This window comes from Triturus cristatus, chromosome 7 (assembly GCF_964204655.1).
Source record: "Triturus cristatus chromosome 7, aTriCri1.1, whole genome shotgun sequence".
Lineage (NCBI taxonomy): Eukaryota > Metazoa > Chordata > Amphibia > Caudata > Salamandridae > Triturus > Triturus cristatus.
In genome coordinates, this window is record NC_140590.1 from 344,089,372 (window position 1) to 344,116,283 (window position 26,912).

Sequence of the window (26,912 nt, forward strand, 5' to 3'; positions counted from 1 at the left end):
TGAACCATTTGCTGTCCTTGAAATGAGGACCGCATCATCCGCGTGAAGCAGGATAGGAGTAGGGCGTGTACCTATCCTAGGTGCATCAGCACTAACTTCTTGCAGGGAGTGGTTGAGTTTCATGGGAGATTATGTGAAAGCCTTATTACCTCTCACAAACTCTTGTTTGTCTTTAAGTTGATCGAGACATAGGTTAATACGCCTGCCTCTCTCTTCTTGGTTGCCTCAGGTGCAAGTTAACTTGGAGCTGTATGAATACATCCAATTCTGGGCTCTTGGACAGAGAGTTGGGCCCTTAACTGTCCAGGTGAGCAGTGGGTCTCAGAAGAATTACTTCTACAAGTCTCAAAGACCGCCAGTCCAGAGGCAAGTATGTAGACATTTTGCATTATAGTCTTGAAGGCCTAGCTAGACAGGGTTTCCATCTTAGAAGGTGCCACTTATTCATGTAACTCTTGCAGAATAGGTGGTGGCAGTGAATGTTTCCATCTTACACAATCTATTCCACAAGTTCATGATTTTCCCATTTTATTGGCAAAACACGGATGGGGTTTGGTGTTACAAGGGGTTCAAAAGAGATACATCAAATTTTAATTAATACATAGACCTTACAAATAGTACTTTTGATGGATACATATTTCCACAGGTTACTTTGTCTTATGAATATCCTCTAGGTGCCAAGCTGGATATGGAAACTTTTTTCACAGCAATAGTTCTCCAGTATTTGGGGTGTCTTTCATAGATTCACTTGTCTGAATCATTCCCCGTCGTCGGAGTGGGAGTCCCACGGTACATAGAAAAGCAATAATCATGCATATAATAACCAAAAAACCTTGGTAACCTGAAACCAGGAAGTAAAGTAGCCTAAGCTACAAGGAAAAAACTTCCACACCTATGACTATCCCAGTCATTATGTCCAGTCCGAACTGCAGCCAATCAGGCGACAGCACCCACCAGAATGTTCTCCTCAGAGGCTCAGGCTCTCAGATTTTCTACCGCACGTCGTGTGAAGGGAGTCTCCCTGAACTCTGCTCAGTACTTCACAGTTTTCTGTTGCTTTGGATTACTTCAAGATGTCAACTTCTAAAAGGTCTCTCTTTAGGCCTTGTGAGTCCTGTGGAAAGCTCTGACTCTTCTCTGAAGATCCTCACAAGAAGTGTATTTACTGCCTCTATCCGGATCATGAGGTGAGGGATTGTAAGATCTGCAGGACCTTCCCTCAGAAAACCCTCAGGGATATAGAAGGGCGCCTACTTTTGTGGCTACAGAAGATTAAGGACAAGGACAACCCTTTATCTGAGGTAGAAAGTGCAGCCTCTGGGTCCTCCATATCGTCCAGAAAAAGGATGGCTGAAGAAGAATTTTCTTCTCCTAGGGCGAAGGTGTTGAGGAAAATTCAGCCTGCTAAGGGCTCTGGCCAGTCTTCTTCTTCATCAAAGAAGACTTCTCCACCTTCAAAATCCAAGCCTGCTACGCCCCCGAGGAAATCAGGAAAGTCTCTGGCAACTAAAAGATTTCCTGACAAAGATTTACCTCAGGTAAAAATGCCGTCGACGACGACTGCTTCGTCGACAGTCATCATCGTCGACACTACATCAACGTCGACGGTTACATTCTCGTCTCCGAGACCTAAAATGATTATGACATCAGCTTTGTCTCCGTCGACGCTGGTCTCCGTGAGTGTCAGACCCATCTCGTCGATGAAGGAAGTGTCATCACTCGTCTCCGCTCCGTCGACGGTAAGGGTAAAAAAGATTTCATCGACTGCTGCGTCGACGCCCACCTCGTCGACGAAGACTTCCTCGTCGGCGGCCACCTCGTTGATGAAGACTACCGTGCCGTCGACGGCCGGTCCGTCGACGAGTCAGTCTTCGCCGACGGACCTAAAGATTCCCTCGTCGACGAACATTGCCACGTCGTCATCCTCCTCGTCGACGAAGATGACCTCGTCGACGGCTAACATCTCGTCGACGAAAATGGTCTCGTCGTCGAAGACTGCTTCCGTATCAGGCCAGGTATTATTGCCAACACCGCCATCGTCGACGATTCCGTCGACGGCACACTCGTCGACGCCTCTCTTATCTACCGGCACGGATATGCAGGTTTGGACTGCAACTTCGGCGTCTGCCTTATCTAGCCAGCCGTCGACGGCGACTTCGCTTCTTCAACGCCGTGGATCCTCTTTGGAAGCCTTATCGCCATTTAAACTGCCGGAACAGCTTTTATATTCGGAGGAGGGGGATGAGGACGACGAATCTGGGGAGTATGACAGATTGCGGACTGCAAGGAGTCCATCAGAACTGTTTTATCAAGTACGAGGATGACGACCAGGAGGAAGATCCAGGTACTGAACCGCAACTTCCACCTCCTGTCTCAGTTCCTTCTGCACAAATGCCGTTAGACCTGCTGAACAATTTACAATACATGTTACAGGACTATTATCGGCGCTTCCCTCCTTCGGAATCGGCAGAGTCTCTTCCGCCTACGCCTATGCCAAGGGTTCCCATACCCTCTTTCCAATCTCCAAGACCACTTTCTCCATTGCCATCTTGTCATTCACATGACGCAAATACTACTGACGATGAAAGGGAAGAGGGAGAGGTGGATGACCATTCAGTGCTGTCGGAGTGGGACGACTATCAAATACAAACACCGTCTCCAACCGCTCCGGCCCCCGTGGACACTCCTCCGGTGGATATCAGGAGTTTTCACCTCCTTATGGAGAGAGCAACTAAGAAATTTCTTATTCCAATGGAAGCAAAAAAGGATGCTTCCATTGTGAGGACGATTTTAAAGACCAACCAAGGAAACAGATCAGGACAAGTCCGATTATAGATTTTATTTGGAAAGAGGGCTTAAAGATCATGGCTACACCAAATTCTCTCCCAGCAGTCTTACCACGGTTAGACAAGAAGTATAAGGCACCAAGTGACTCACCGGAATGTCTCATCGGCCAGCCTAAAGCTGACTCCGTCATAGCCCAGGCGGCACATAGACGGGCCAGGAATCCCTTGTCTCCTATTTCAGCTCCACCTGACAGAGATGGCAGACAGTTGGATGCAATCGGGAAAAAGGTCTCCACGATGGCGGCGACCACGGTTTGGGCTGCAAGCTCCCTAGCCATATTAGGGAGATATGATCGCCAGATGTGGTCCGACATCTCCCCCTACATCAATATGCTGCCGGAGCCTTCAAAGTCCGAGGCCTTAGAAATCTTGCAAGAAGGGTAATATACCTCGGTGGAAATCATTGATGCAGCCGTGGATGTGGCATCTACTGGATTCAGGCAATTGGCGGGTGCAGCAGTGCTGAGGAGGCAAGGTTGGCTGAAGTCAACATCTTTCCGTCAAGAGGTCCATTCGAAAATCATCGATATGCCGTTTGATGGAGAGTCTTTGTTCGGACAGCATGTTGATGAAGCACTTCAGACTATTAAAAAAGATACAGAGACGGCGAGGTCTCTTGGCAGCCTACAGTTCCGAAAACCTTCCTTCCGTGGTGCCAAAGGACGTGGATCCTTCTCCAACAGGGGAGGTTATAATCAGCAGTTCTCTTATCAATCCTCCCAGACAGGCCAAAAATTTCAAAATTAAAGGCAGCAATCCTATGGGCAGCGAAGTCATTCTTATTCGCAGTCAAGAAAGAAGCAATCCTTTCGTGGACGAGAGTCCAATAAAAAACAATGAGGTCAGCTACCTGCCACCATTTCTGCCGTTGCCCCAGACAAAAATTGGAGGAAGAATATCCCACTTCTATTCGAACTGGTCCAAAATTACTACAGACAAGTGGGTTTTGGATATAGTAGCCAGAGGCCATGCTCTGGAATTCACAAAGATTCCACCAAATTCTCCTCCCAAAGGTCCACCCCCTGCTCATCTCAAAGAGCTTTTTTCCCAAATAAATCTGATGATCCGGAAGGGGGCAATCGAAACAGTCCCTCTGTTACAAAGAGGAACAGGTTTCTATTCAAGTTTTTCCTCATCCGGAAAAAGTCGGGAGAATGGCGCCCTATTCTCGACATTCGCGCCCTCAACAAATTCTTAAAGAAGCTGTCCTTCCGAATGTTAACACTTCAAGAAATTCTACAGTTACTTTTGGCGGGGGATCACATGGCCACCCTCGACCTCCAGGACGCTAATTTTCACGGGCCGATCCAGAAAATTTCTACGGTTCAGAGTGGCTGGCAGAGAATTTCAATTCAGAGTCCTTCCATTTGGGCTCCGTTCAGCACCCCGGGTATTTGCAAAGGTCATAGCGCCAGTGACTGCACATCTTCGCCTGCACGGCATTCAAATTTTCCCGTACCTACACGACTGCCTTATGAAGGCGAGTTCTTTCAAAACAACATCGGAACATGTTCAGAAGTGCCTTCTACTTTTCAAGTCTCTGGGTCTTTCCATAAATTTAGAAAAGTCTCATCTGGCTCCTTCGCAGAGAAGGACTTTTCTAGGAGCAACACTGGACACAAAACTGACCTAGGCCTTTGTCTCAAAAGAAAGACAAATCAAGATATGCAACCTCGCGCGCTCACTGCTGTCAAAAGAGTGCGTTTCCGTCCGTTTGTACAAATCCTTCCTTGGAATGATTTCGTCCTGCATTCATCTGATTCCCAACTGCCGATACAGAATGAGGCCATTACAGGAAGAGCTCAACCTTCAGTGGCTCCAGATTACAGGATCTTTCGAGGAGATCATTCGCATCACCATACGGATGCAGGAAGCCTTTCATTGGTGGAGCCAGATGAAGAACTTGAAAGAAGGTTGTGCATTTCTAGTCAAAATGCCGGATTTTACCATCACCACAGATGCTTCCCTCGAGGGATGGGGAGCGCACCTTCAAGGAATGACAGTCAACGGCAGGTGGACTTTAGAACAAAAAAGGTGGCATATCAACCTCCTAGAGCTGCGAGCCATATTCTTGGCTCTAAAATCCTTTCGAGCCATCATCAGAGGAGCATGCATACTAATACGAACGGACAATACGACAAGTATGCATTACTTGAACACGCAAGGCGGGACGAGGTCAGCCCTGTTATCTCAGCAAGCACAAGAAATTTGGGATTAGGCGATTCGTCACAAAATCAGCCTCAAAGCCATTCACGTCCCAGGAGTCACCAATGTTCTGGCGGATTCCCTCAGCAGATCCACAACATCGAATCACGAATGGGAACTGCATCAACCATCCCTAGACAGGGTGTTTCAGAAATGGGGGCATCCCGATCTAGACCTCTTTGCAACTAGCCAGAACCGGAAATGCCCATTCTTTCCAAGCTGGGTTCCCCACAGAGACTCACTCGGAAATGCATTTTTGATGAATTGGTCACAAATATATGCCTACGCTTTTCAACCGATTCCGTTGGTTCCACGAGTTCTGCGCAAAATCAAGAAACAACCTTGCCGCATGATACTCATTGCTCCCAGGTGGCCATGCCAGTATTGGTTTACGGAACTTCTCCTCCTCTCTGAGTCCGAGACCATCCAGTTCCGGACATTCCCGAATCTTCTGACCCTCCAGAACGGACAAATTTGTCACCCGGACCCAGCATCGCTGAGATTAGAGGCATGGCTCCTCAACACCTTGAATTTGCTCACCTAGATATTCCTCCAGACTGTCGGGAGGTTTTGGCTAATGCTAGAGCACCTGCAACGATTAAAGCTTACATACTAAAGTGGAAGAGATTTTGCATGTGGTGTCAGTCTGCCAATCTTCACCCTATTCATGCAAGACCAGATCAAATTCGGCCATTCTTTCTACAGTTGGCAAGGTCCGGTCTCTCCCATTCTACTCTGAAGGTGTTCTTGGCTGTGATTTCAAGGTTTCAACAGGATGGTGTTAACTCTTTATTCCAAGAGTCACTCAACAATTTTTTAAGGGGTTGTTCCGGATGTTCCCTCCTATCCGGCGTCCACCTCCTTCTTGGCACCTTAATATAGTACTTACACAACTAATGCGTCACCCTTTCGAACCCATTCACAAAGTGGATTTAAAGTTCCTTTCTTGGAAGGTTTCCTTATTGCTGGCTTTGGCATCAACCAGAAGAGTTAGTGACCTCCAGGCGTTCACTATTCATCCACCTTTTCTGCAATTTACATCCAACTCTGTAGTGCTGCGCACCAACCCAAAATTCATGCCAAAGGTCCCGACGGATTTCCATCTTAATGAACCTATAATTTTAAAAACTTTTTTCCCAAATCCGCTCACAGCTGCAGAAAAAGCTTTGCATTCCCTTGACATCAAAAGATGTCTAAAGTTCTACCTACAACGGACAGCAACAATACGCAAATCGGACCAACTCTTTGTGGCATATGGCAAACCACGCCAAGGACATTCGGTCTCAAAACCAACCATTGCGCGTTGGATCTCTGCTGCAATTTGCTTATGCCATGACCAAGCGGGAAGACCATTGCAAGCGACCCCAAGACAAAACCAGCGTCTTATGAGCATGAGGTTACGTACTGCTATCTACTCTGATTCAGGCATGTGAATCTATGGAAGACACCCCAAATACTGGAGAAGAACAATAGTTACTTACCTGTAATCTGTGGTTCTCCAGTATTGGTGTCTTTCATAGATTCACATGCAACCCGCCCACCTCCCCTCAGAGGCTTTTAGGCTATTATGTATTGGTTCACTCCTGTGCGAGAAAATCTGAGAGCCTTAGCCTCTGAGGAGAACATTCTGGTGGGTGCTGTCGCCTGATTGGCTGCAGTTCGGACTGGACATAATGACTGTGATAGTCATAGGTGTGGAAGTTTTTTCCTTGTAGCTTAGGCTACTTTACTTCCTGGTTTCAGGTTACCAAGGTTTTTTGGTTATTATATGCATGATTATTGCTTTTCTATGTACCGTGGGACTCCCACTCCGACGACAGGGAATGATTCAGGCATAATTTTATAAAAGAAAGCAGCTAGGTTAAGATCGAATGCACTGCCTAGACATGTCACTATAGAGTAGTAAGGGTATTGCCCACTTCAAATGGCCAGCTGCCTGAAAGACCATAAAATAAGTTAGCATTCACAGGGATATGAGAGGCAACACAATACAGGATTCGCTGTGTTTATATAATATGAGATTGATTGGAGAGTCCACACAAGGCTTGTAAATTCAAGTGTTCTTTAATCCAGAGTTCGGTACAGCCACAGTCACAGCCAACGCGTTTCGCCCAAGCATGGGCTTCTTCAGGGCAAAATGTGTCAGTAGATAATGCGCAGAGGCTTATGCAAAATAAAATTGGATTGTCCAGTAGTCAAAAGTCAACCTCGCTATGCTCAGGCAAATAAGTAGCAGACGAAAGCAGGCACTGAGTAGAGATTTTATATCAGAAATAACCCAGGGTACTTGGATTTGATAGAACGCATAGGTATTCCTTCCGTCGGGAGCCTGTAGAAATGTGGTAACCGTCGTGTTGAGGTGCCTCAACATGACGGTTACCACTGCGCATACTGTCCCTTGAGTGCTTCACTACAAGGCCATGCTCAATTTGGTGGAGTGGTTTTATGCATCTTCTTTGCTGCCTGCGTTATGATGCCCCCTCTTTCCTGTGTCTTTTCTAATGTCATAGTATTAACCTACTTGTTACTAATGGGGAAGATACATGATGTAGCAGTACTATTCTATTCTATATGCACCCCCTGCCTACAATTCTTCCGTTGGCCAAAAGCATCATATCAGTAGACTAATTGTATTGTTGGAAGTAGCAAGGGTGCACACATTACAGGGTAAACATGGTGTGGCAGTGTGTATGTTCTAGCATGTGCTTTGAAGCTCTGAATTAGCTACGTTCAGGGCTTTTTAAGCAGCCGTGACAAGTGAGCAGTGTATCCATGTTTTCAGAAGTAAAGATTCGTTACAGATTAAGACTAATAGAGCCACTATGAAGTTTATTTTTTTGTCTAAGCACAACGTGCTGACATTAAAATTCATGGTCTAGGGAAAATAAGAATGTGGGCCTAAAATTTGCCATAAGATTGACATTGACAGGGATCCTAAGAGGATGTGGTACATATATGTAATCATTGCAGAAATGTGTCTTTAGAAGTGGTTATCTACTCCTCTTATGACACGAATGATCAATTTGTGAAGAATGAATAATCACTGGTTAATATTATGATGAAAGATAAGCAACATGGATCTTATACAAAGACTAATAATTATTAACCTGCGTTTCTTGTTGAAGCTATCTATAGAGGGAGTTAAAGAGAGATGATTTTTTACATAGTTAATGTGCTTTGTTGCTTTTTATAATGGCTAAGTAACCCAATGCAAGTTCAGGGTAGACCAGTCTTTCAGTGTTAGAATATATCTTTGCGAGCTGTGCAGATGAGGTGATCCCAAAATCTTCGGTTGGACAGGTTGAAGAGTGGGTTCAGGAAAGAGCATGAAAGGCACAGTGAAAGATAGTTGGAAGAAATGGGGTGCTAGGTTGAGCATGATATAGATCTATATATATCAGATGCACTTTCTGGAAAGATCATGTCAGGGGAACAGAAAGTGGAAGAATGTCTTGCTGCTATGGACATAGAGGGCAGACTGGATGAATGAGATGGTGGAAGGAGAACTCCAGAAACAGGAGAAGGAAGTTTCCTAGGGAGAACAAACCAGGTACAGCTCAAGAAGGACAGAGAAGACGATGTGTTCGTAGGAGAAAAACAGCAATAAGGAAAGGAGAACTAGTACAATGGTGTGTTCTTAAGAGCATGTCTGGAACATATGGAAGGGACTGGATGCACATGCAGCTTCCTACGAGCAGCAGGGGAACATGAGAAATGAATATATGTCATTACATCGCATGCGGTACAATGCATGCGATTACAACGTGATTGTTACAACGATTGCGTTGTCACAACGCGAACCATTATAAAGCTGTTGTTACAACGATTTTGTCCTCATTACGCGAACCATTATAACGCATGTCGTTTCAATGACTTGCTGTAGGGGGCGGACTGGACTTAGGAATAGTATAATTTACTATTCAAACTCCAGTGTGTGCAACAGGAGGGAAGGTGTTGGAATAGCAAATTATACTAGTCCTTAGTTTAGCGCGCACCCTACAGCAAGTCGTTGAAACGATTTGCGTTGTAATGGTTTGCGTTGTAACAACACGGTCATTGTAACAACTGCGTTGTAATTGCATTAGTTGCACCGCATGCGATGTAGGCGCTGTTTCCCATGGGAAATAGGGCTAAAATAATTAATGTATGAGTGAGCATGAGAGGAATTTCTGGGGACTGTAGGGAAGGGCTACTGCAAAGCAAGATGCGACTACCTGTTACCTTTGTGCTTCTCTCCCATTCCAGGCGCTACTTCAAAAGGGTATTAGTAGCTGCAAGGCCAAAGAACGCACATTTGGTGCTGAAATCATTCAAGGACATCCCGCTTGAGGGCCTGGAGCAGTTACTGCCAGTGGTGAAGGTCCGCACCTCCAGCTTTGACCGCACCCTGCTAAACACCATGCTGCTTGTCAGCGGGATGGTGCTCTTTGTCAACGTGGGCATGGTGGTTTTGACGGACCTGAAGATTGGCACCTCCTTGTTGCTTTTTCTCTTCGCTGGCTTCATGGGATTCCGAGTCTGGAAGGTAGGTCGGAGGATGCAGTGGGTATGAATACTAATGCAACTGATGCTATTGAAAGAGGAATCATTATCTGTAGTTCGGGGTGTAAGGTGCTTCCATAAACTCAGCAACAGACACATTTGAAAGTTAGTTTCCCTAATGGTTCTTCATCACTTGTGATTGTCGAACAAATATTTGCTTCTGGTAGACTAGGCACCATCTTTAGATTATGACATTCCCTGTAGTGGTATTATAATTTTGTTCTCCTAATTTTTCTTGATTCTTTAAAGATACTAGCCTGTCTATATCTTGGTTCAAGAATGAAATCTCTCTATTCAGGACTACTGAGGGACTTAAGAATTTCCTTAGAGAGTATATTTTGTCTGCAGTACTTTAGGATGCATCTTTCTCATTTCGTTCCTCATTAATTTGCCTGTTATTTTATTACTTGTAGTTTTTAGCTCCTTAGAAACCCAGTACTGTGATGTTGACAAGGTAAACCTGGTTTATACATCAGAATTTTCCCTATTCATTCTGTGATATCAATAAACCTCAGGGCTCCTAGAGCACAGTTATTTTGGCAAAATGGCAGTCCAGTCCTCCCTGTCCACGTACTTGTGTTTTGGCATGTTTTATGGAACTTTATTTGACGAGTAACTACTTACTGGACCTGGTAAGCATTTTTTACAAATGTTTATAATGTTTTACTGAAAATGTTGTACGAATACCTTAAATAATTCCATGGGAATTCTGGATGATACATATCTTACCGATCTACACAGTTCTTATAGTTCTGATTGTAGCAGAAATGAGAAAAGAAATTTAATTGGGAAGTTGAAATTCACCTCCTTCGGATTAAATAAAATAACTGGAAGTCAGATTCTCTAAGTGTGTGATCTTAACACACTCATTCTTTGCCAGAAGTTGCAGACTGATTTGTGAGTGGGTGGTTTGGTAAATTAAGGATTTGCATTTAAAGCCTATTATAAGTGCTGGAGAGAAACCATTGCATCATGCAGGGGTACATAGCAGTGGAGCAGTTCAGGATCCCTCATGCTTCCAACAGTGCGAGATCTGTGCTAGTGCAAACTTCAACAGCTACCCATCAAGGACAGCTTTGAGGTGAAATCTGGAACAATGGCCATCGAGTCCTATGACCCTTCAAAGAGAAATGTGTAAAGGAATGGTAATTTCTTGCTGTAGGCAATGTGTATTTTGTGGGAAAGAAGATAGGCGTAACTGGACTATGAGATATTTGATTTATGTTGAATGAATTTTGGTTACATTTAGAAATATGGGCTATTTCCATATTTCTTTCCATAACATTTAATATTCACTTTCTACCTAACATCCTTATTTGCGTATTTGTTGGTTTATTGTGTTATAACTACCTATATCTTTGTATTGCATTTTCCATGAAACTACATATTGGGTGGTGTAGGTTATGTAACTGGGTTGAGGAGTTCCACAACCATGAACCTCTGTGAACACACTCCCTTGCATGTAAATATGAGGGTGGTTCTAATACTGGGATTTCCACATATGGTCAAGAGTAGCAATCAAGAAGGCATAGAATGAAGGACGATTAAGATTTCTGGCTAATGGTGAGGCACGTGTCCTTGTATTTTTTTGTCTTGTTACAGACAGCTTTAGCTGTGGGCTGTTACACTAAGGGGTTTCCAGAGAGACAGGTTTGGGTGAATAAGAGACACCTCTATTCACCACAGGGATGTCTAGAGCTCAGGCGGGACCAGTAAACGGGAAGGGAGGTTGCTTAAACCAAGGCACTCGTGCTGAGAAACAACCCTTTGCAAGATACCTTTTCTCCAGCAGTCTTCAGGCTCAAAATACATAGGTAGAAGAGCAGGAATGACTAACAGGTCCTTAATCTGTCCCCTTTAGAATGCTACCTATGTCAGCTCTATTCTAAAAATAAATAAATTGACTACCCAGCTGGTCTCAAGAAAACCCTAAGTCTAAGTACCTTAGGAAGCCAAGCCGGAGACAGTCTAATCCAGTGACGAATTTGCAAAGTGGAAGGTTCAGATGGGGAAAAACCAATACTACCGTTAAAGACACTGCACAAATATTGTACTATCAGAAATAGAAAAGGTACAAAATATTAAGGAAAAAACAAACACAAGCAGCTGGAGACAGGCAGGAATGTGTTAATAGATAGCAGCAAAAGCATAAGGATATTCCAAGCAGGACAGGAATCCAAGAATTAATAAGTAACCACCAAGCAATCCGGCTCCTTGCATGTGTGAGCCAAGCAAAGAATTCTTATGACAAGAGGAGGAGGGGCCAGGATTACTAATCACCATACATATTGTGAGATGACAAACCAGGATCAAGAACCATGCTATCAATGGCCCAAACCCCTCTGGAATCCCCAATCAGGAGTGGACTACTGAGAGAATGGCATCCCGACAGAGGGAGACTTTGTATCTTACTAGTAGTGCCACAGCAGAGGCTAATCGATAGGCCCCGAGTGTGGCACCGCATGAGGAAGAATAGTGATAGCAGGACCCAACATGTGAACGTGCTTAGACCCAGTGCCGCAGAGACCCAGTGCCACGGAAATAGGCATGATGCCTCCTCCCCTGTGAGCTTGAGGCAGTGACCGCTAGGAGACTTCATATTACCAATATTTAGAGACACAATAGGAGAGAGTGGGCTTTGGGTCAGCTTACAGCACTTGAATCTTGTGTTTTTAATGATTGCCATTGCCTCGACGAGCTGTCCATCAAGCCCATTACATGTCATGTAAGGTTACATTGTCCTATTATTGTTCCCAGTATATTTTGACAATGGGACATTAAGCAGTATTCATACACACCTCTGCCCCCTGTCCGCCTAGTCACTGTTCTGTTGCACGTCATCGTTTCCCATGTTTTTTCTTTCCCTGCTGCCTCACGCACTCTTGGTGCTCTCACTTTTCCTTTTCCGCTACCCTCACTGCATGCCTTCCTATTCATTGTAGAGTCTGCTGCCTCCTCCCTTGCACCACCAGACGTTGCTCTTTCCGGCAAGCATGCATCCTCATTTCCTTCCATTTTCCAACTTCCTTGCTCTGTTATGTTATATTATGTTAAAAGAGACTTATCAAGCGCTCGTTCACCAACGGCTTCTTGGTGCTGAGGGAGACATGATGCAGCAATAAAGGAAAGAGATCTAGTTATCCTATGCCTGAGAGAACAGCCATGTCTTCAGTTGTTTCCTGAACAGTGCATAGGAGGTGGCCGTCCTCAGCTCCATCGGTAGCGAGTTCCAAAACTGAGGAGCTAAAACTCCAAATCGAGAATCTCCAAGTTTCTTGCGTTTGAAGAATTCAACTGGGAAGATCGTAAATTACAAGTGGGGACATAACGTAGGATCTTAGATGAAACGAAGGCTGGGCTATTACCATGAAGAGCTTTAAAGATCCCACCTTGAAAAGGCCGCGGATAGCCACAGGGAGCCAATGAAGGCTTTTCATCAGGGGCCGGATGCGATGCCATCTAGGTTGATGGAAGATCAATCTGGCAGCCTGATTCTGGACTAGCTGGAGGCGTCTAAGTTGGTAAGCCGGGATGCCTACATAGAGAGATTTGGAGTAGTCCAGTCGGGAGATGACCAAAGCCAAGATCACTAAAGTCAGAGCTTCCTGAGACAGAAATCATCTAATCTTCTTAATTCTGCATAGTTGAAAAAACCCAGCAGAGACCACCAAGCTGATCTGAGCTTTCATTGATAGATCATTGCTTACCAGCTCTGCGTGCTGTTTCTTCCCCCCAGTCATCGCTCACTGTGTACCAACTTCCTTTCACTTTTCCTTGCTCCCCTTGGTTCACCTCCTTTTACTTAATAATTTCCCCAGTCCCTGTTGTTGCCTCTTGGATCCCACACTTCTATTCAGTTGTGGCTCCTGCCCCATTGTTCCCTCTTCATTTGTGCACTTCTGTTATAATTGACTTTTGTCTTTCATTTCTCTTGATGTGTCTTCCCTGCTGCTCAGCTAGTATGAGTGTTAGAATGTCTGATGACGGAATGCTTGAGTGCCTGGTTTGTGTGTGGAGTGTCAGTTGATGGTTGCAGGCTGAGCGGCAGGGAGGCTGTTCCTGGTGGGGCTACATTTCCATCTATCTATCTTCTTCTAATGAATTTGCCTTGTAAATAAGCTCCAATATATCCAGCCTATTTTATATACCTGGCTCAAGGGCATTAAATTTACCACATCTTCTTTTCCCTTAGACCACCTCTTCGAGTTATCAGTCCCAGTGTCCAATCCTCAGTTTTGTTCACACCATCCTCGCTATCTTCTACCTTCACCACATTCATTTTCTCTTGTGGTTTTGTTAAAGATTGCAGATATTGCTGCTAGCATGAGCTAAAAGCCATGTTGTTCCCGGCAGCCATTTTAGTTAGCCATGCGCTTTCTCCCTCTTCCAGAGCCTTGCACATGCTCAGAAAGGTTTAGCTGATAGAATGCACCTGCTCCTAGTATAGAACTGTCAGGCTATTCTTACTGATGTAAGCAGTTTAGTCTCCCCTCCCACTTTGTTGAGCAAGCAAATTTTGTATACCCATATTAGTCAATAAGCATGCTTGTATGTGCCAGGACCTCCCCTTGGTTTTATGCTGACTATGTAACCTATGCATATATAAGGCTCCTGTTCTCTGTATTCCTTAGAATGCCTCCTACAGTGGCCTGAGGGTACTGTGTGACGCAATCTCCCTCATGTGAAGTTAATAAATATGTTTTCTTGATATTACAGCTTTTGTGCCAATCTCTTCTTTGTTGGTTTAAAGGACCAGGTGTATCAGTGAACCCCTTAGAAGGTTTTTATTTCTTCAGTTTAGTTCCTCTCTCCTTCACCTTTCCTTACTCTTATGTTTGTTCCCACCTGCTTCCTCTTGCTATGGTCATTGTTGCAGCCTGCCACTCCTCATCCAGTCAGCTCCCGCCTGGCACTCCAATCCTAACCTACATTCTGGTGGGTGCTCTGCTAAGGAACTTCCATGACCAATGCAAAGCTGTTAACAAGAGCTAAAGAGCTGTTGGACGTAAATACAGAGTACAGCTCCTTTTTACATATAGGTGTCTGTAAATACCTATCTATGTTAAAGTGACTTCTTGAACATACAAGAGTTAGGCCCAGAGCCTTAATAATGACCACCATCATTATTTCCCAACATTCTCTCTATAATGTGGCCTGTCGAAAAGTAACAATCGTTTTAGGTTGCGCCTCCTCCAACAACCCCTCCAGCTCGGGTATTATTTGTGTTTGTTTTATTCTTCACTTTCTTTTATGCTTTTCCACTCATTTGCTTACTCCCACCCACTCTTCTGTCTCTTCACCATCTCTCACACTCCCTTATTACATGTTTTTTTTAATTCTCCTCAAGATAGTTATGCGTTGAGACTAACACCCACCCATCAACAACCATACTCACTCACACCCATCCTTTCACAAGCACACATGTTCACACCCTTCATTCACAAGCACATACAAACGCCCACACACCGCCAACCCTCCACAAGCACAGATACACATAATTCGTAGCTAAAAAAAAAGGATAAACACGAATAAGCACGGTGCTAATCCTCTCTAAATACCTACTACTCTTAGGTGCTCTCATATATTTAGAACAAACTAAAACAAAGAGCAAGTAGATGTGATCACAGAGTCATTAAGATTTAGCATTCCCATATACAATTCTTCTTTTTGAATCCCGAAGTTCATAAGTATGATGAACGGTCTTAGTTTTCATCAATGTAATCCCCATTTCTAATAGCACAAAAATGTACTCTAAGTTCAATCTTTACAATAATTGAGCCAGCACGCGTTTCGCGGTCCTGCCACTTTTTCAAGACTCAAATTGTCTTTCAATATTAATATCTTCTTGTACCTTGATTCTAAAGTTAGGTTGCCAATTGAGATTTCAATGCAGAAATGAACTTAAATACTCCTATGTCTCTAAGGAAGATTATACATCCTTACAAAGTTCCACAATATAAGGGCAAACCCTAATGATAATAATGAGACAGATTTGCTGAATCAATGTGTGAGGATACCCTGTGGTCGAAAAACCTTATTTCATTCCCATATTTTACTGGGGGATGTTGAATTTTCTGTATTATTTTCCTGATTATTATCATTAGCTGCCTCTGTCAGTGCCTTGGACATTGGCCTCCCCAAAACGCCCCCAGTTCCAGTGATGGTGAACTCTCATCTGCCTAGGTGGTAACTATGGAAGGACAGCTCATGACTGGCATATGACATCCCTGTCATTGCCTCTGCCATTTGCTCTTTCTGTCTGTGCATCCATTATTTCCTATTGTCTCTTTTTGCCATTTAGAGCAGCACAGGCTTCTTTGCATTACCCATTCTGACTTAGCTGAATCTCTTGTTTCAGGCCAACCTGTTACGGTTTCTGATATAATTTTCACTTAATTTCAATTGATGTTTATAAAATCTTGAGAGAAGGAGAGTGTGGGCACCTGTTTTCTTGTATACCCCTGCACCGTGAAGTTGCTTACCTGGTGTGATATATGTGAAGGTTGAGTTCTGGATACACAGTGATTGCTAACCTCTGGTTCTGGGAACCACTGGGGGTCCGAGACTGCTTAGCAGATTATTTTATTTATTTTATTTTATATGAAGAGTTTTGTAGCACTAACATGACCCTTGCAGTTATCAGTTCGCTTTACAATTATTAGAGAGGTAGAGAGGATATAGCTATGCGTTGAAACATATAGAAAAATTGTAATAAATAGAGAAATATAAGATACAGTGAAGCCCCAAAAGAGGGGGGTGGCATTTCAGTGCAATGACCAATAGGTTAAACAAGACAATATCATAATAATCAAGTGGTAAACCTGGAGTCATAAACTAGAACAGTATACTCTGAGACAACATCCCAACTGTGGATGGTATCTTCTCAGTCACAGGACAATTGGATCAGACAAGACAAAAGCATTAAAGGAAGCAGTGATCATAATATCATATTCTGGTACAGTAAAGAATTCAATGGGAAGCATCCCCGATAATGGTGGGGTCCACTCAGTGTTAGCACAGAGAAATCATTATGACAATAGCGAAACAGGCTAGCAGTAACCTTCAGGTGTGGTTGATAAGTATAGACAGCTCAGAGAGGGGGTTACTAGGGTCTAAGGCAGACATTTGCTCATGAGTAATCGTTTAACTCCTTTTTTGAAAGATGAGGTTAAGGGGTTCATCCTTAAATCCTGGGGGAGGGAGTTCCAAATTCTTGGTGCGATGCTCGAGAAAGCTCTGTTATAGCTTTTCTTTTTAAAGAATTTCTGGGGTTTCAGTAGTGAAGTGCCGGAGCTTCTAGAGTATCTAGGACCTCCTGAAACTTCAAGCTTCTGAATGAGGTAGCTTTAGGTATTAAAGTGTAGAGCTTTGTGGGTAATGCAAGCAATTTTCAGTTGAATTCTTGCATCGTAGGGGAGCCAGTTGAGGACTTTCAAATCTGGGGTGATGTGATTGTTTCTTTTTGCACCGTTAATGAACCTTGCAGCAGAGTTGAGGGAAGGCCTAGGAATTAACCTGCTGTCTGTTACCTGACAAGAGACTAGAAGACTGGACATGTTCTCCCTCTTCTACCCAGCGCAAAGAAGTGTACTCAAAGGGTTATAAGGATCACACCCCCCCCCCCCACCCCACCCTTACCCGTTAAAGCTATAGGGGCTCAAAAATCTTCAATAGTCATTTTCCTGCAACTGGCCAGCTGACCAGTAGCAACTCAACTTGGCCTGGACCCTCTTCTTGGCCTCCTGTTAGTCTCTAAAATATACTCCTGTGGCCTGTGGTGCATTGGGGCTTAAAGCACTAAAGTCAAAACGTAAAGTATTTGAGCAGGAGAAACTTGGTTAGTGTATATGACCCATGCTCCATCGTGGTCAGTGTAAATTAAGCCACGGTCCTGTCTTACTGTGACCATTCGCTATCATTTCATTTTGGGCTCTTTTATGCTATTTTTACTTAAAACGGCTAAAATTTATATACTGGTTTCCCTAATTGAATTTTTGTCCTCTTGTTTATTACATTTTACTCTATGTTTCTCATTTGTTTTGGGATTTTATTGTTTTGCATTTTGACTTTAATACTGTGTTATTACTGTATAAATACTTCATGCATTTCCTCCAAGTTCAGACTGTCTGCTCTGTGCTATAGCTGTCAAGGGTTTCAGGTAGGTTAATTTGATGACTTGATGAGTTCACTCTGACAAGGATTGTGGTTATTACCTCAGGTGGGCACCTTCCCACCTCAACTATTAACCCAGTGTTTTACAGCAACAGTAAGATATTTCTCAAAACTCCTCAACTAATGCCACTACCATTCCATGGGTTCGCACAACTACATCAGCTATCTTTGATGACTGCGACTGCCAGCATGGAAAATAAGTGATTTATTTTTAAGGCCTGCAAGTGAAGGTTTTTGGGAAAATTAAGACAGAATTGGCTATCCACAGTTGTGTTTTTTTTTTATTATTTGCAAATCTGAGATTACCTAAGTAAATCATGCCTAAATAAAGAACTCTTGCCATTAAAATACATTATTTCTATTTCTATCAACAGCTCCATCAACAAGACGTTCTTGAAAGAAAATGCAGATTACCTTTAAACGTGGGCAGGCAGGTGGTTTAAATGGATAGAGAGTGAAACACCTAAAGAACCAGACTTCTCCAGTATTTGGGGTGTCTTTCATAGATTCACATGCCTGAATCATTCCCCGTCGTCGGAGTGGGAGTCCCACGGTACATAAAAAAGCAATAATTATGCATATTGTGAGAAGTTGGCCTGATGTATGATGTCACTAGTTCTAGTGTACACCTTATATCAGTCCAAATACCCTTATGGTGATTGGTTGTAAAGTCAACCTTATAGACCAGCTATCCTAGTGGTAGCATGGACAAGAGCAGTCTTAGGCTAAACTCTGAATGGCATGTGAAGCCAGCTGTGATACCATATATAATCCCTTGAATACCAAATGAAAGGACACCACAACAGATATATATATAAAATAAAGTGTATTTATTCTAGTCAAACCCTCAGCACTCTTTATGAGATTAGAGGTAAGTACAACACAGTCTTATTTATGCATACATTAAGTCACACAGGTAAGTAATACAGTTAGGCCCTAGGGGCCACGCAAACCATATACTAAGTAAGTGGTATAAGGACCACTGTCACGGAAATAGGATAGGCCTAGGCCTAGGGAATCGCTGGGGCTACACTACACTACCAAAGGTTAGGAAGTGGGAGGCCCACGGGATTCAGATGCAGAGTGGAAACACTCACGCGTAATGCGTAAAAGTCACTAGCAACAGTACAGTTTAGAAATAGATAGATTTAGGACACTTCCGGAGTAGCTAGGAAGTCGAGACTGGAAAACTAGACACTAGGATAGTCACTATCCTGATGAGCACCGGAGTACCCAAGTTACCTAGCCCACGGGCTGCGGGTGCATAGGGGTGAAGTTGCGTCGGGTTTCGTCGTCTACTCCTATGGATGCCTGAAGAAAGATGCTGACAGGCAGTCAGTGAAGAGTGTCCGGTGGATCCCAAGGCTGGGATCAAGAAGAGAGGAGACCTGCAAGCAGAAGGGACAGAGTCAAGGTCACTAGCCAGTGACCACGTGGAACCAGGGAGGAACCAGGCGATGTCGTGAAGATTGCAGGTGAAGGTGAAGCTTGTCGCTGCAACCACGAGGACCAGGAAGCGTCGAGGACGACCAGGACCAGGAGGCGAGCTGTCCCACGAAGGCTCTTGCTGTCGGCGGCGTCGAAGTTGGACTAGGACTCACCAAGCCTTGGCAAGCGGAACCCACGCAGAACGGAGGACTTGCTTCTGGTGCAGACCAGGAAGGTCTGGGGTGCTTCTTCTTTGTAGAGAAGCGGGAGCCAGTCTGGAGGAGCCAAACCAGCGCAGAAGATTTCAGGATGCGTCGTCACAAAGGCCACTAGCCAGCGGGCAAGCAACCGGACAGACGCGGCAAGCAGTAAAATGCAGAAGGGCCCCACGCAGGACTCGTGGAGTGTGGGGGGCTGTTCTTCGGTGCAGATGGTGCTTGGGGGTGGGGCTTCTCAATCCCCGGTGCACAACTTCGAGGGTGCCTCAGAAGCTGCGCTTGAAGATACTAGCCACTTTTCCCAGGTAGCCGGTCCCACGTCTCTCGTCGCCTCCACGGATCTCAGCTCTGATGTGGATCAGGGTCGGAGAAGTCTGGAAGTCAAGGCTCTGATCGGGCTCTGCAGTCGGTCCCTCGTAGAACTTTAGCAAAGCAAAGGGTAGTCTCTTGATGGTGCCTGTTTGCACAGGGTAGCCACTCCTTGGCCACAAGGGAGATCCTTCAGTCTTCTTCTTTCGTCGAATGTCGAAGGTCCAGAGTTTCTGTTCAAGTTGCAGGTTCAGGATAATCTAAAGTCTTGAGGCCCAACTCCCACTCTTATACTAATCTGGGGGGCTGGGATACCTGCTGGGTCACGCCTTATGGGTGGGACCTGGGAGGGGGTGGTTACACCCACTTCCCTTTGTCCAGTTTCGCGCCAGAGCTGGGGCTGGAGTGCCCCAGCGCCGGTTTGAACTGGACTATGCAAGGAACACCTTGTGTGCCCCAGGCATGTCTCATTCCTTTCAGCCCACCTTGCCCCAATACACTAAAGGCTGTCTGGGGAGGTGCTAGCACCTCTCCAAGCAGGAAACCTATTGTCCAGGCCTCCCTGGCTGGGATCACTCCCAGCAGCAGGAGGTCAGACTTGTGTCGTGGCAGCAGCATCCATTTTGTGATGCTGAGGCTTTGGTCAGAGACTAACAGTGAAGTATGATTTTAACATGTCTTTCCCTCTAGAAGGGGGGAATAATATCCTCATGTCCAGAAATGGTATGGGGGTATTATTCCACAGTGTTAGACACCTTACACGACATGTTTCGATAAAGCCAAACCATAGTTACCATAACCGTTTAAGATTATAAGGCACTTTAAGAGTATATGGTAGGCTATATCATAGAACAGCTATAAGGACATGGTTCCGAAAGCTGCAGACAGGCTCAGCTCATGCTAGAGCACCATCTCACATGTTACCAAGCACTCTGCCTCCAGGATTGTTAAGGCCTGCCATAGGAGTGGCTGATAGGTACACATGTGTCTATATGTAAGTTAGGTATAGGAATACTACACCTAAGCAAGGGGTGATTACACGACCTTGCCCCAGCTGAGTGATCAGCCAGTTGTGTCAAAATGGAAGGCCAGGCCAGGGGTGGCATAATACATGCTGCAGCCCCTGGTAGGCCTAGGGTAACCTATGCCCTGGGTACCTAGGGTACACTGTACAGGGGCCAATAAGGTGATCCTATCCAAATGGGTTATGCACCTAAAGTACATAGTATCAATTTAGAGAGAGAACAGCAGGGCTGTGGGTCTGATTAGCAGGCCCACAGCCACATCTAAGTCGTAAACCAGTAAAGCAAAAGCAAAAAGTGGGGGTGAACATAGAAAGCAGACCCTACTCTCCTACACAACCCCCCCCCCCAAACTTAGGGACATTAAACTAACCTTGACCAGTTGAGTCTTCATGTTCTAAGTGGAAATATCTGGAGAGTCCATCTGCATTGGCATGGTCAGTCCCAGGTCTATGTTCCACTGTGAAGTCCATCCCCTGTAGGGAAATGGACCACCTAAGAAGTTTGGGATTTTCACCCTTCATCTGATTTAGCCACAAGAGGGGCTTATGGTCTGTCTGAATCTTGAAGTGAGTGCCAAACAAGTATGGCCTCAGCTTCTTCAGGGCCCAAACCACAGCAAAGGCCTCCCTCTCAATAGCTGACCAACGTTTCTCTCTAGGGGTCAGCCTTCTACTTATAAAAGCAATGGGCTGGTCTTGACCATCTACATTCAGTTGTGAAAGAACAGCTCCCACACCTAACTCAGAAGCATCTGTCTGGACAATGAACTCTTTGGAGTAGTCTGGACTTTTCAGAATAGGTGCACTGCACATGGCCTGCTTCAGGTCATCAAATGCTTTTTGACAGCTTACTGTCCACTGAACTTTCTTTGGCATCTTCTTGGAGGTCAAGTCATTAAGTGGTGTCACAATGGACCCATAGTTCTTGACAAACTTTCTGTAGTACCCAGTCAGGCCCAAGAAAGCTCTGACCTGAGTCTGGGTAGTTGGAGGAGTCCAGTCCTTTATGGTCTGGATCTTGCTCTCCAGTGGTTGAACCTGACCCCCACCAACTAGGTGGCCCAGGTATACAACCTTGCTCTGCCCTATCTGGCACTTAGTGGCCTTGATAGTGAGGCCTGCCTTTTGCAGGGCCTCTAAAACATTCCTCAGGTGGACCAGGTGATCCTCCCAGGTGGAGCTAAAGACAGCAATATCATCAAGATAAGCTGCACAATAATCATCCAACCCAGTAAGGACTTGATTCACCAACCTTTGGAAAGTGGCAGGTGCATTCTTCAAACCAAAGGGCATTACCAAAAATTGATAATGTCCTCCTGGGGTCGAGAAAGCAGTTTTGGCCTTTGCACTCTCAGCTAGTCTGATTTGCCAGTAGTCTGCTGTCAGGTCAAATGTGCTCAAAAACTTAGCAGCTGCCAGTCTGTCAATGAGCTCATCTGCCCTAGGTATTGGGTGGGCATCTGTCCTAGTGACAGCATTGAGACCTCTGTAATCCACGCAAAACCTCATCTCTCTCTTACCATCTTGGGTGTGAGGTTTTGGCACAAGGACTACAGGACTAGCCCAAGGGCTCTCTGAAGGTTCAATGACTCCCAGCTCCAACATCTTTTGTACCTCAACTTTTATGCAGTCCCTGACATGGTCAGGTTGCCTGTAGATTTTACTCTTCACAGGCAGACTGTCACCAGTGTCCACCTCATGGGTGCACCAGTTTGTCTGACTTGGGGTCAGAGAGAACGTATGTCTGTAGGACTGCAGAACTTGCCTGCAGTCCTGTTGCTGATGGGCAGTGAGGCTGTCAGAAAAGACCACACCATCAACTGAGCCATCATCAGGGTTCTGAGTCAACAGGTCTGGGAGAGGGTCACTCTCTTCCTCCTGCCCCTCATCTGTAGCCATGAGTAGCCCCATGTCTGCCCTGTCAACATATGCCTTCAATCTGTTGACATGAAGCACCCTGTGGGGGCTTCTGGGAGTCCCAAGGTCCACCAAGTAGGTGACTTCTCCCTTTTTCTCAACAATAGTGTGGGGTCCAGACCATTTGTCTTGGAGTGCTGCTGGGGCCACTGGCTCCAACACCCACACTTTCTGTCCTGGCTGGTAAACAGTCAGTACAGCCTTTTGGTCTTGCCAAGCTTTTTGGAGTTCTTGGCTTGCCTCAAGGTTTTTAGAAGCCTTCTTCATATACTCTGCCATCCTGGAGCGGAGACCAAGTACATAATCCACTATGTCCAGTTTGGGTTGTCTGAGAGGTCTCTCCCATCCTTCCCTTACCAAACACAGGGGTCCTCTTACAGGATGCCCAAACAAAAGCTCAAAAGGGCTGTAGCCAACCCCCTTTTGTGGGACCTCTCTGTAAGCAAACAGAAGGCAGGGTAAAAGGATGTCCCATCTTCGCCTAAGCTTGTCTGGTAGACCTTTTATCATTCCCTTTAGGGTCTTGTTGAATCTCTCAACAAGCCCATTGCACTGTGGGTGATAGGGTGTGGTGAACTTGTAGTTCACACCACACTCCTTCCACATTGCAGTCAAGTATCCTGACATGAAGTTGGCACCTCTGTCAGAAATGACCTCCTTTGGAAAGCCCACTCTGGAGAATACTCCAAGCAGGGCCCTTGCCACAACAGGAGCTGTTGTGGTCCTCAGGGGAATTGCTTCTGGGTACCTGGTGGCATGGTCCACTATCACCAGTATGAATCTGTGCCCAGATGCTGTTTGTGGGTCCATTGGTCCTACAATATCTATGCCCACTCTTTCAAAGGGGACCCCCACCACAGGTAGTGGTATGAGGGGGGCCTTTGTGGTGCCACCTGATTTGCCACTGGCTTGGCAGGTGACACAGGAGCGACAAAACTCCTTAGTATCTTCTGACATATGGGGCCAGTGAAAGTGAGGGACAAGCCTGTCCCAAGTCTTGTTCTGGCCTAAATGTCCTGCAAGGGGAATATCATGGGCCAAGGTAAGAAGGAAGCCTCTGAACTTCAGTGGTATGACCAACCTCCTGGATGCACCAGGCTTGGGGTCTCTAGCCTCTGAATACAGTAGCCCTTCATCCCAATACACTCTATGGGTACCTTGAGCATTCCCTGCAGCCTCAGCAGCAGCCAGCTGTCTGAGGGGTTCAAGAGAGGGGCAGTCTAATTGAGCCTGCCTCAGATCTGCCCTTGAAGGTCCCCCTGTCCCAAGAAACTCAACCTGATCAGGTTCAAGTTCTTCTAGGACAGTTCCTTCAGGGCTCTCAGAATCATCCTCCTGGGAGGGCTGATCCACCACCTGAGGCAGGGGGGAAGGCACAGCCTTAACCCTACTGCTCTTTCTCTTGGGTTGTGACTGGTCCATAGTTTCAGGATCCAGCACTTGTTCAGTGGTGCAGTTTTTGGCCTGTGACCTGGTCACAGCAAGGACATGTGCATCTATCCCCAGCATTTCTGCATGGGTCCTATACTCCACTTCAGACCAAACTGAAGTTTCAAGATCATTGCCCAGTAAACACTCTACAGGAAGGTCTGAACTAACAACAACTTTCTTGAGGCCAGTTACCCCTCCCCAGGAGAAGTTAACAATAGCCACACTATGGGAGGTAGTGGCATTGCTAGCGTTTGGGTACTAGGTAATTCTCACCTAGTATGATCTGTCCAGGGTCCACAAAAGCAGGTGTCACCATTGTGACACTAGCCCCAGTGTCCCTGTAGGCCTGAGCCATTCTTTGGTTGATAAAAGGAGTCTGTCTGTACTTGCCCAGGTTACTGGGGCCTACAGTAGAGGACAAAGCTAAGTCCCCATCACAGATCAGAACAGCCTGAGTAGGTATTCTGACTAGGCCAGAATCCTCCTCAGTTCCTAGGGTTAACCCTACTACACCCTTTTGCTGGGAACCACCACTTACAGCTGAACTAGGGGGTACAGTTGCCTTAGGGGCAATGGTGGCTGGGGGCTTATCCTTTTTGGTGCACTCACTAAACCAATGTGAGTTGGACTTACAATAGTTGCACCATGGTTTCTTTTGGCCTTCTTTCTTTTTATCCTTTTTGGGACCACCCTCCCCCTGAGCCTTTTGGGGGCCTGGTGAAGACTTCTGGTCTTTTTGTTTCTGATCATTACCCTTCTGGTCTGCCTTTTTCTGATCACCGCCCTGGTTCTGGGTTTTCTGCTTAACTCTAGTCCTGACCCATCTATCTGCCTTCTTTCCCAATTCTTGGGGAGAAGTCAGATCAGAATCAATCAGGTGTTGATGCAATAGCTGGTTTTGACAGTTGTTAAGGATTTGTTTTCTCATGATCAAATTATACAATCCTGTATAGTCCTTAACCTTACTTCCCATTAGCCAGCCTTCCAGAGCCTTAGTGGCACAATCTACAAAGTCAGTCCAGTCCTGAGTCTGTGTCTTCTGGGTATCCCTGAACAACAACCTGTATTGTTCAGTGGTTAGGCCAAACCCATCAATTAGAGCACTCTTCAGGACAGTGTAATTATCTGCATCCTCATCACTAACTGTGAGGAGCTTGTCTCTACCTTTCTCAGAGAAGGAGAGCCACAAGATAGCTGCCCACTGACTTTGGGGTACCTGCTGTACTTTGCAAGCTCTCTCCAAAGCAGTTATCCATTTGTGGATGTCATCCCCACACTTGTAGGGAGGGACAATCTTGCTCAGGTTTCTATTATCATAGTGCCTGTCTCTATCCTTAGGGATGTTGCTGCCACCAGTGGGTTCTGACCCACTTAACTTTTGCTCTCTAGCCAGAGCAAGCTTTTCCTTGGCAAGGGCAAGTTCTTCCCTCTGAATCCTCAGATTAGCTTCCCTCATTCTGGCTTCATGTTCCTTTCTCTCAGGGGAAGTCATTCCCCTGTGAGAGGAAACACTAGAGATGCTAGAGACATGGGAGTGGATGGATTCCCTTGAAGGGGATCTGTCCCTCCTGCTTCTCTGTGTAAGGCCACTTGGGGGTCTGTATGGGGGGACCCCATGCAAACTCCCATGTAAGCTTAGGTTAGCCTGGCTAAGTCTTCCTACTTGGCCCTGGCTGTCTACCTCTTCATCTGAAGTCCCATCTGACTCATCTGTGGTGGGTAGACCCTCCTTTGTACCTAGGGTACCTGCCTGAGAGGCTTTAAGAGCATCATACTCCTCTAGGAGTTGTCTTAACTGAAGGAGGGTAGGGTTTGCACCCTGTTTTATTCCTCTGGAGGTACACAATTGTCTCATCTCCTGGAATGTTAGGGTATCATATCTAGAGGGGGTCTTCTGCAGACCTGACCCTCCTGAGAGAGCATCTACTTGATCTCCTCCCAGAGACATGATCTAGTGAGGGTGTGGTGTGTGCACCTACCTACACTAGTTGTTTCTACTAAACCTCTCTGGTAGTTGTAGTCAGGGTGTGTTACTCCCTTCAACCTACAACTACTAAGTCCAGTAGGACTTAAGTATTCTAATCTATGTTATATGTACCTAGACAATATCTGTGTGATCTTTCAATTTAGTATCTCAAGATTACAATGGTATTACAACAGCAAGCTCAGATCCCAACCGCTGCTCACCAATGTGAGAAGTTGGCCTGATGTATGATGTCACTAGTTCTAGTGTACACCTTATATCAGTCCAAATACCCTTATGGTGATTGGTTGTAAAGTCAACCTTATAGACCAGCTATCCTAGTGGTAGCATGGACAAGAGCAGTCTTAGGCTAAACTCTGAATGGCATGTGAAGCCAGCTGTGATACCATATATAATCCCTTGAATACCAAATGAAAGGACACCACAACAGATATATATATAAAATAAAGTGTGTTTATTCTAGTCAAACCCTCAGCACTCTTTATGAGATTAGAGGTAAGTACAACACAGTCTTATTTATGCATACATTAAGTCACACAGGTAAGTAATACAGTTAGGCCCTAGGGGCCACGCAAACCATATACTAAGTAAGTGGTATAAGGACCACTGTCACGGAAATAGGATAGGCCTAGGCCTAGGGAATCGCTGGGGCTACACTACACTACCAAAGGTTAGGAAGTGGGAGGCCCACGGGATTCAGATGCAGAGTGGAAACACTCACGCGTAATGCGTAAAAGTCACTACAGTTTAGAAATAGATAGATTTAGGACACTTCCGGAGTAGCTAGGAAGTCGAGACTGGAAAACTAGACACTAGGATAGTCACTATCCTGATGA

The 26,912-nt window shown here is 45.4% G+C and overlaps 1 protein-coding gene across 3 annotated transcripts in view; it reads left to right on the forward strand.

Annotated features, from left to right (window-relative positions):
* TMEM143 (transmembrane protein 143) overlaps positions 1–26,912 on the forward strand; it is a 283,275-nt gene that overhangs the window by 215,729 nt on the left and 40,634 nt on the right. For all 3 annotated transcript variants that reach the window (XM_085616468.1, XM_085616466.1, XM_085616467.1), the window contains exons 5-6: positions 230–366; positions 9,297–9,576. In XM_085616468.1, the coding sequence (XP_085472594.1) occupies positions 230–366; positions 9,297–9,576 (417 nt within the window). The remainder of the gene's footprint in view (positions 1–229; positions 367–9,296; positions 9,577–26,912) is intronic.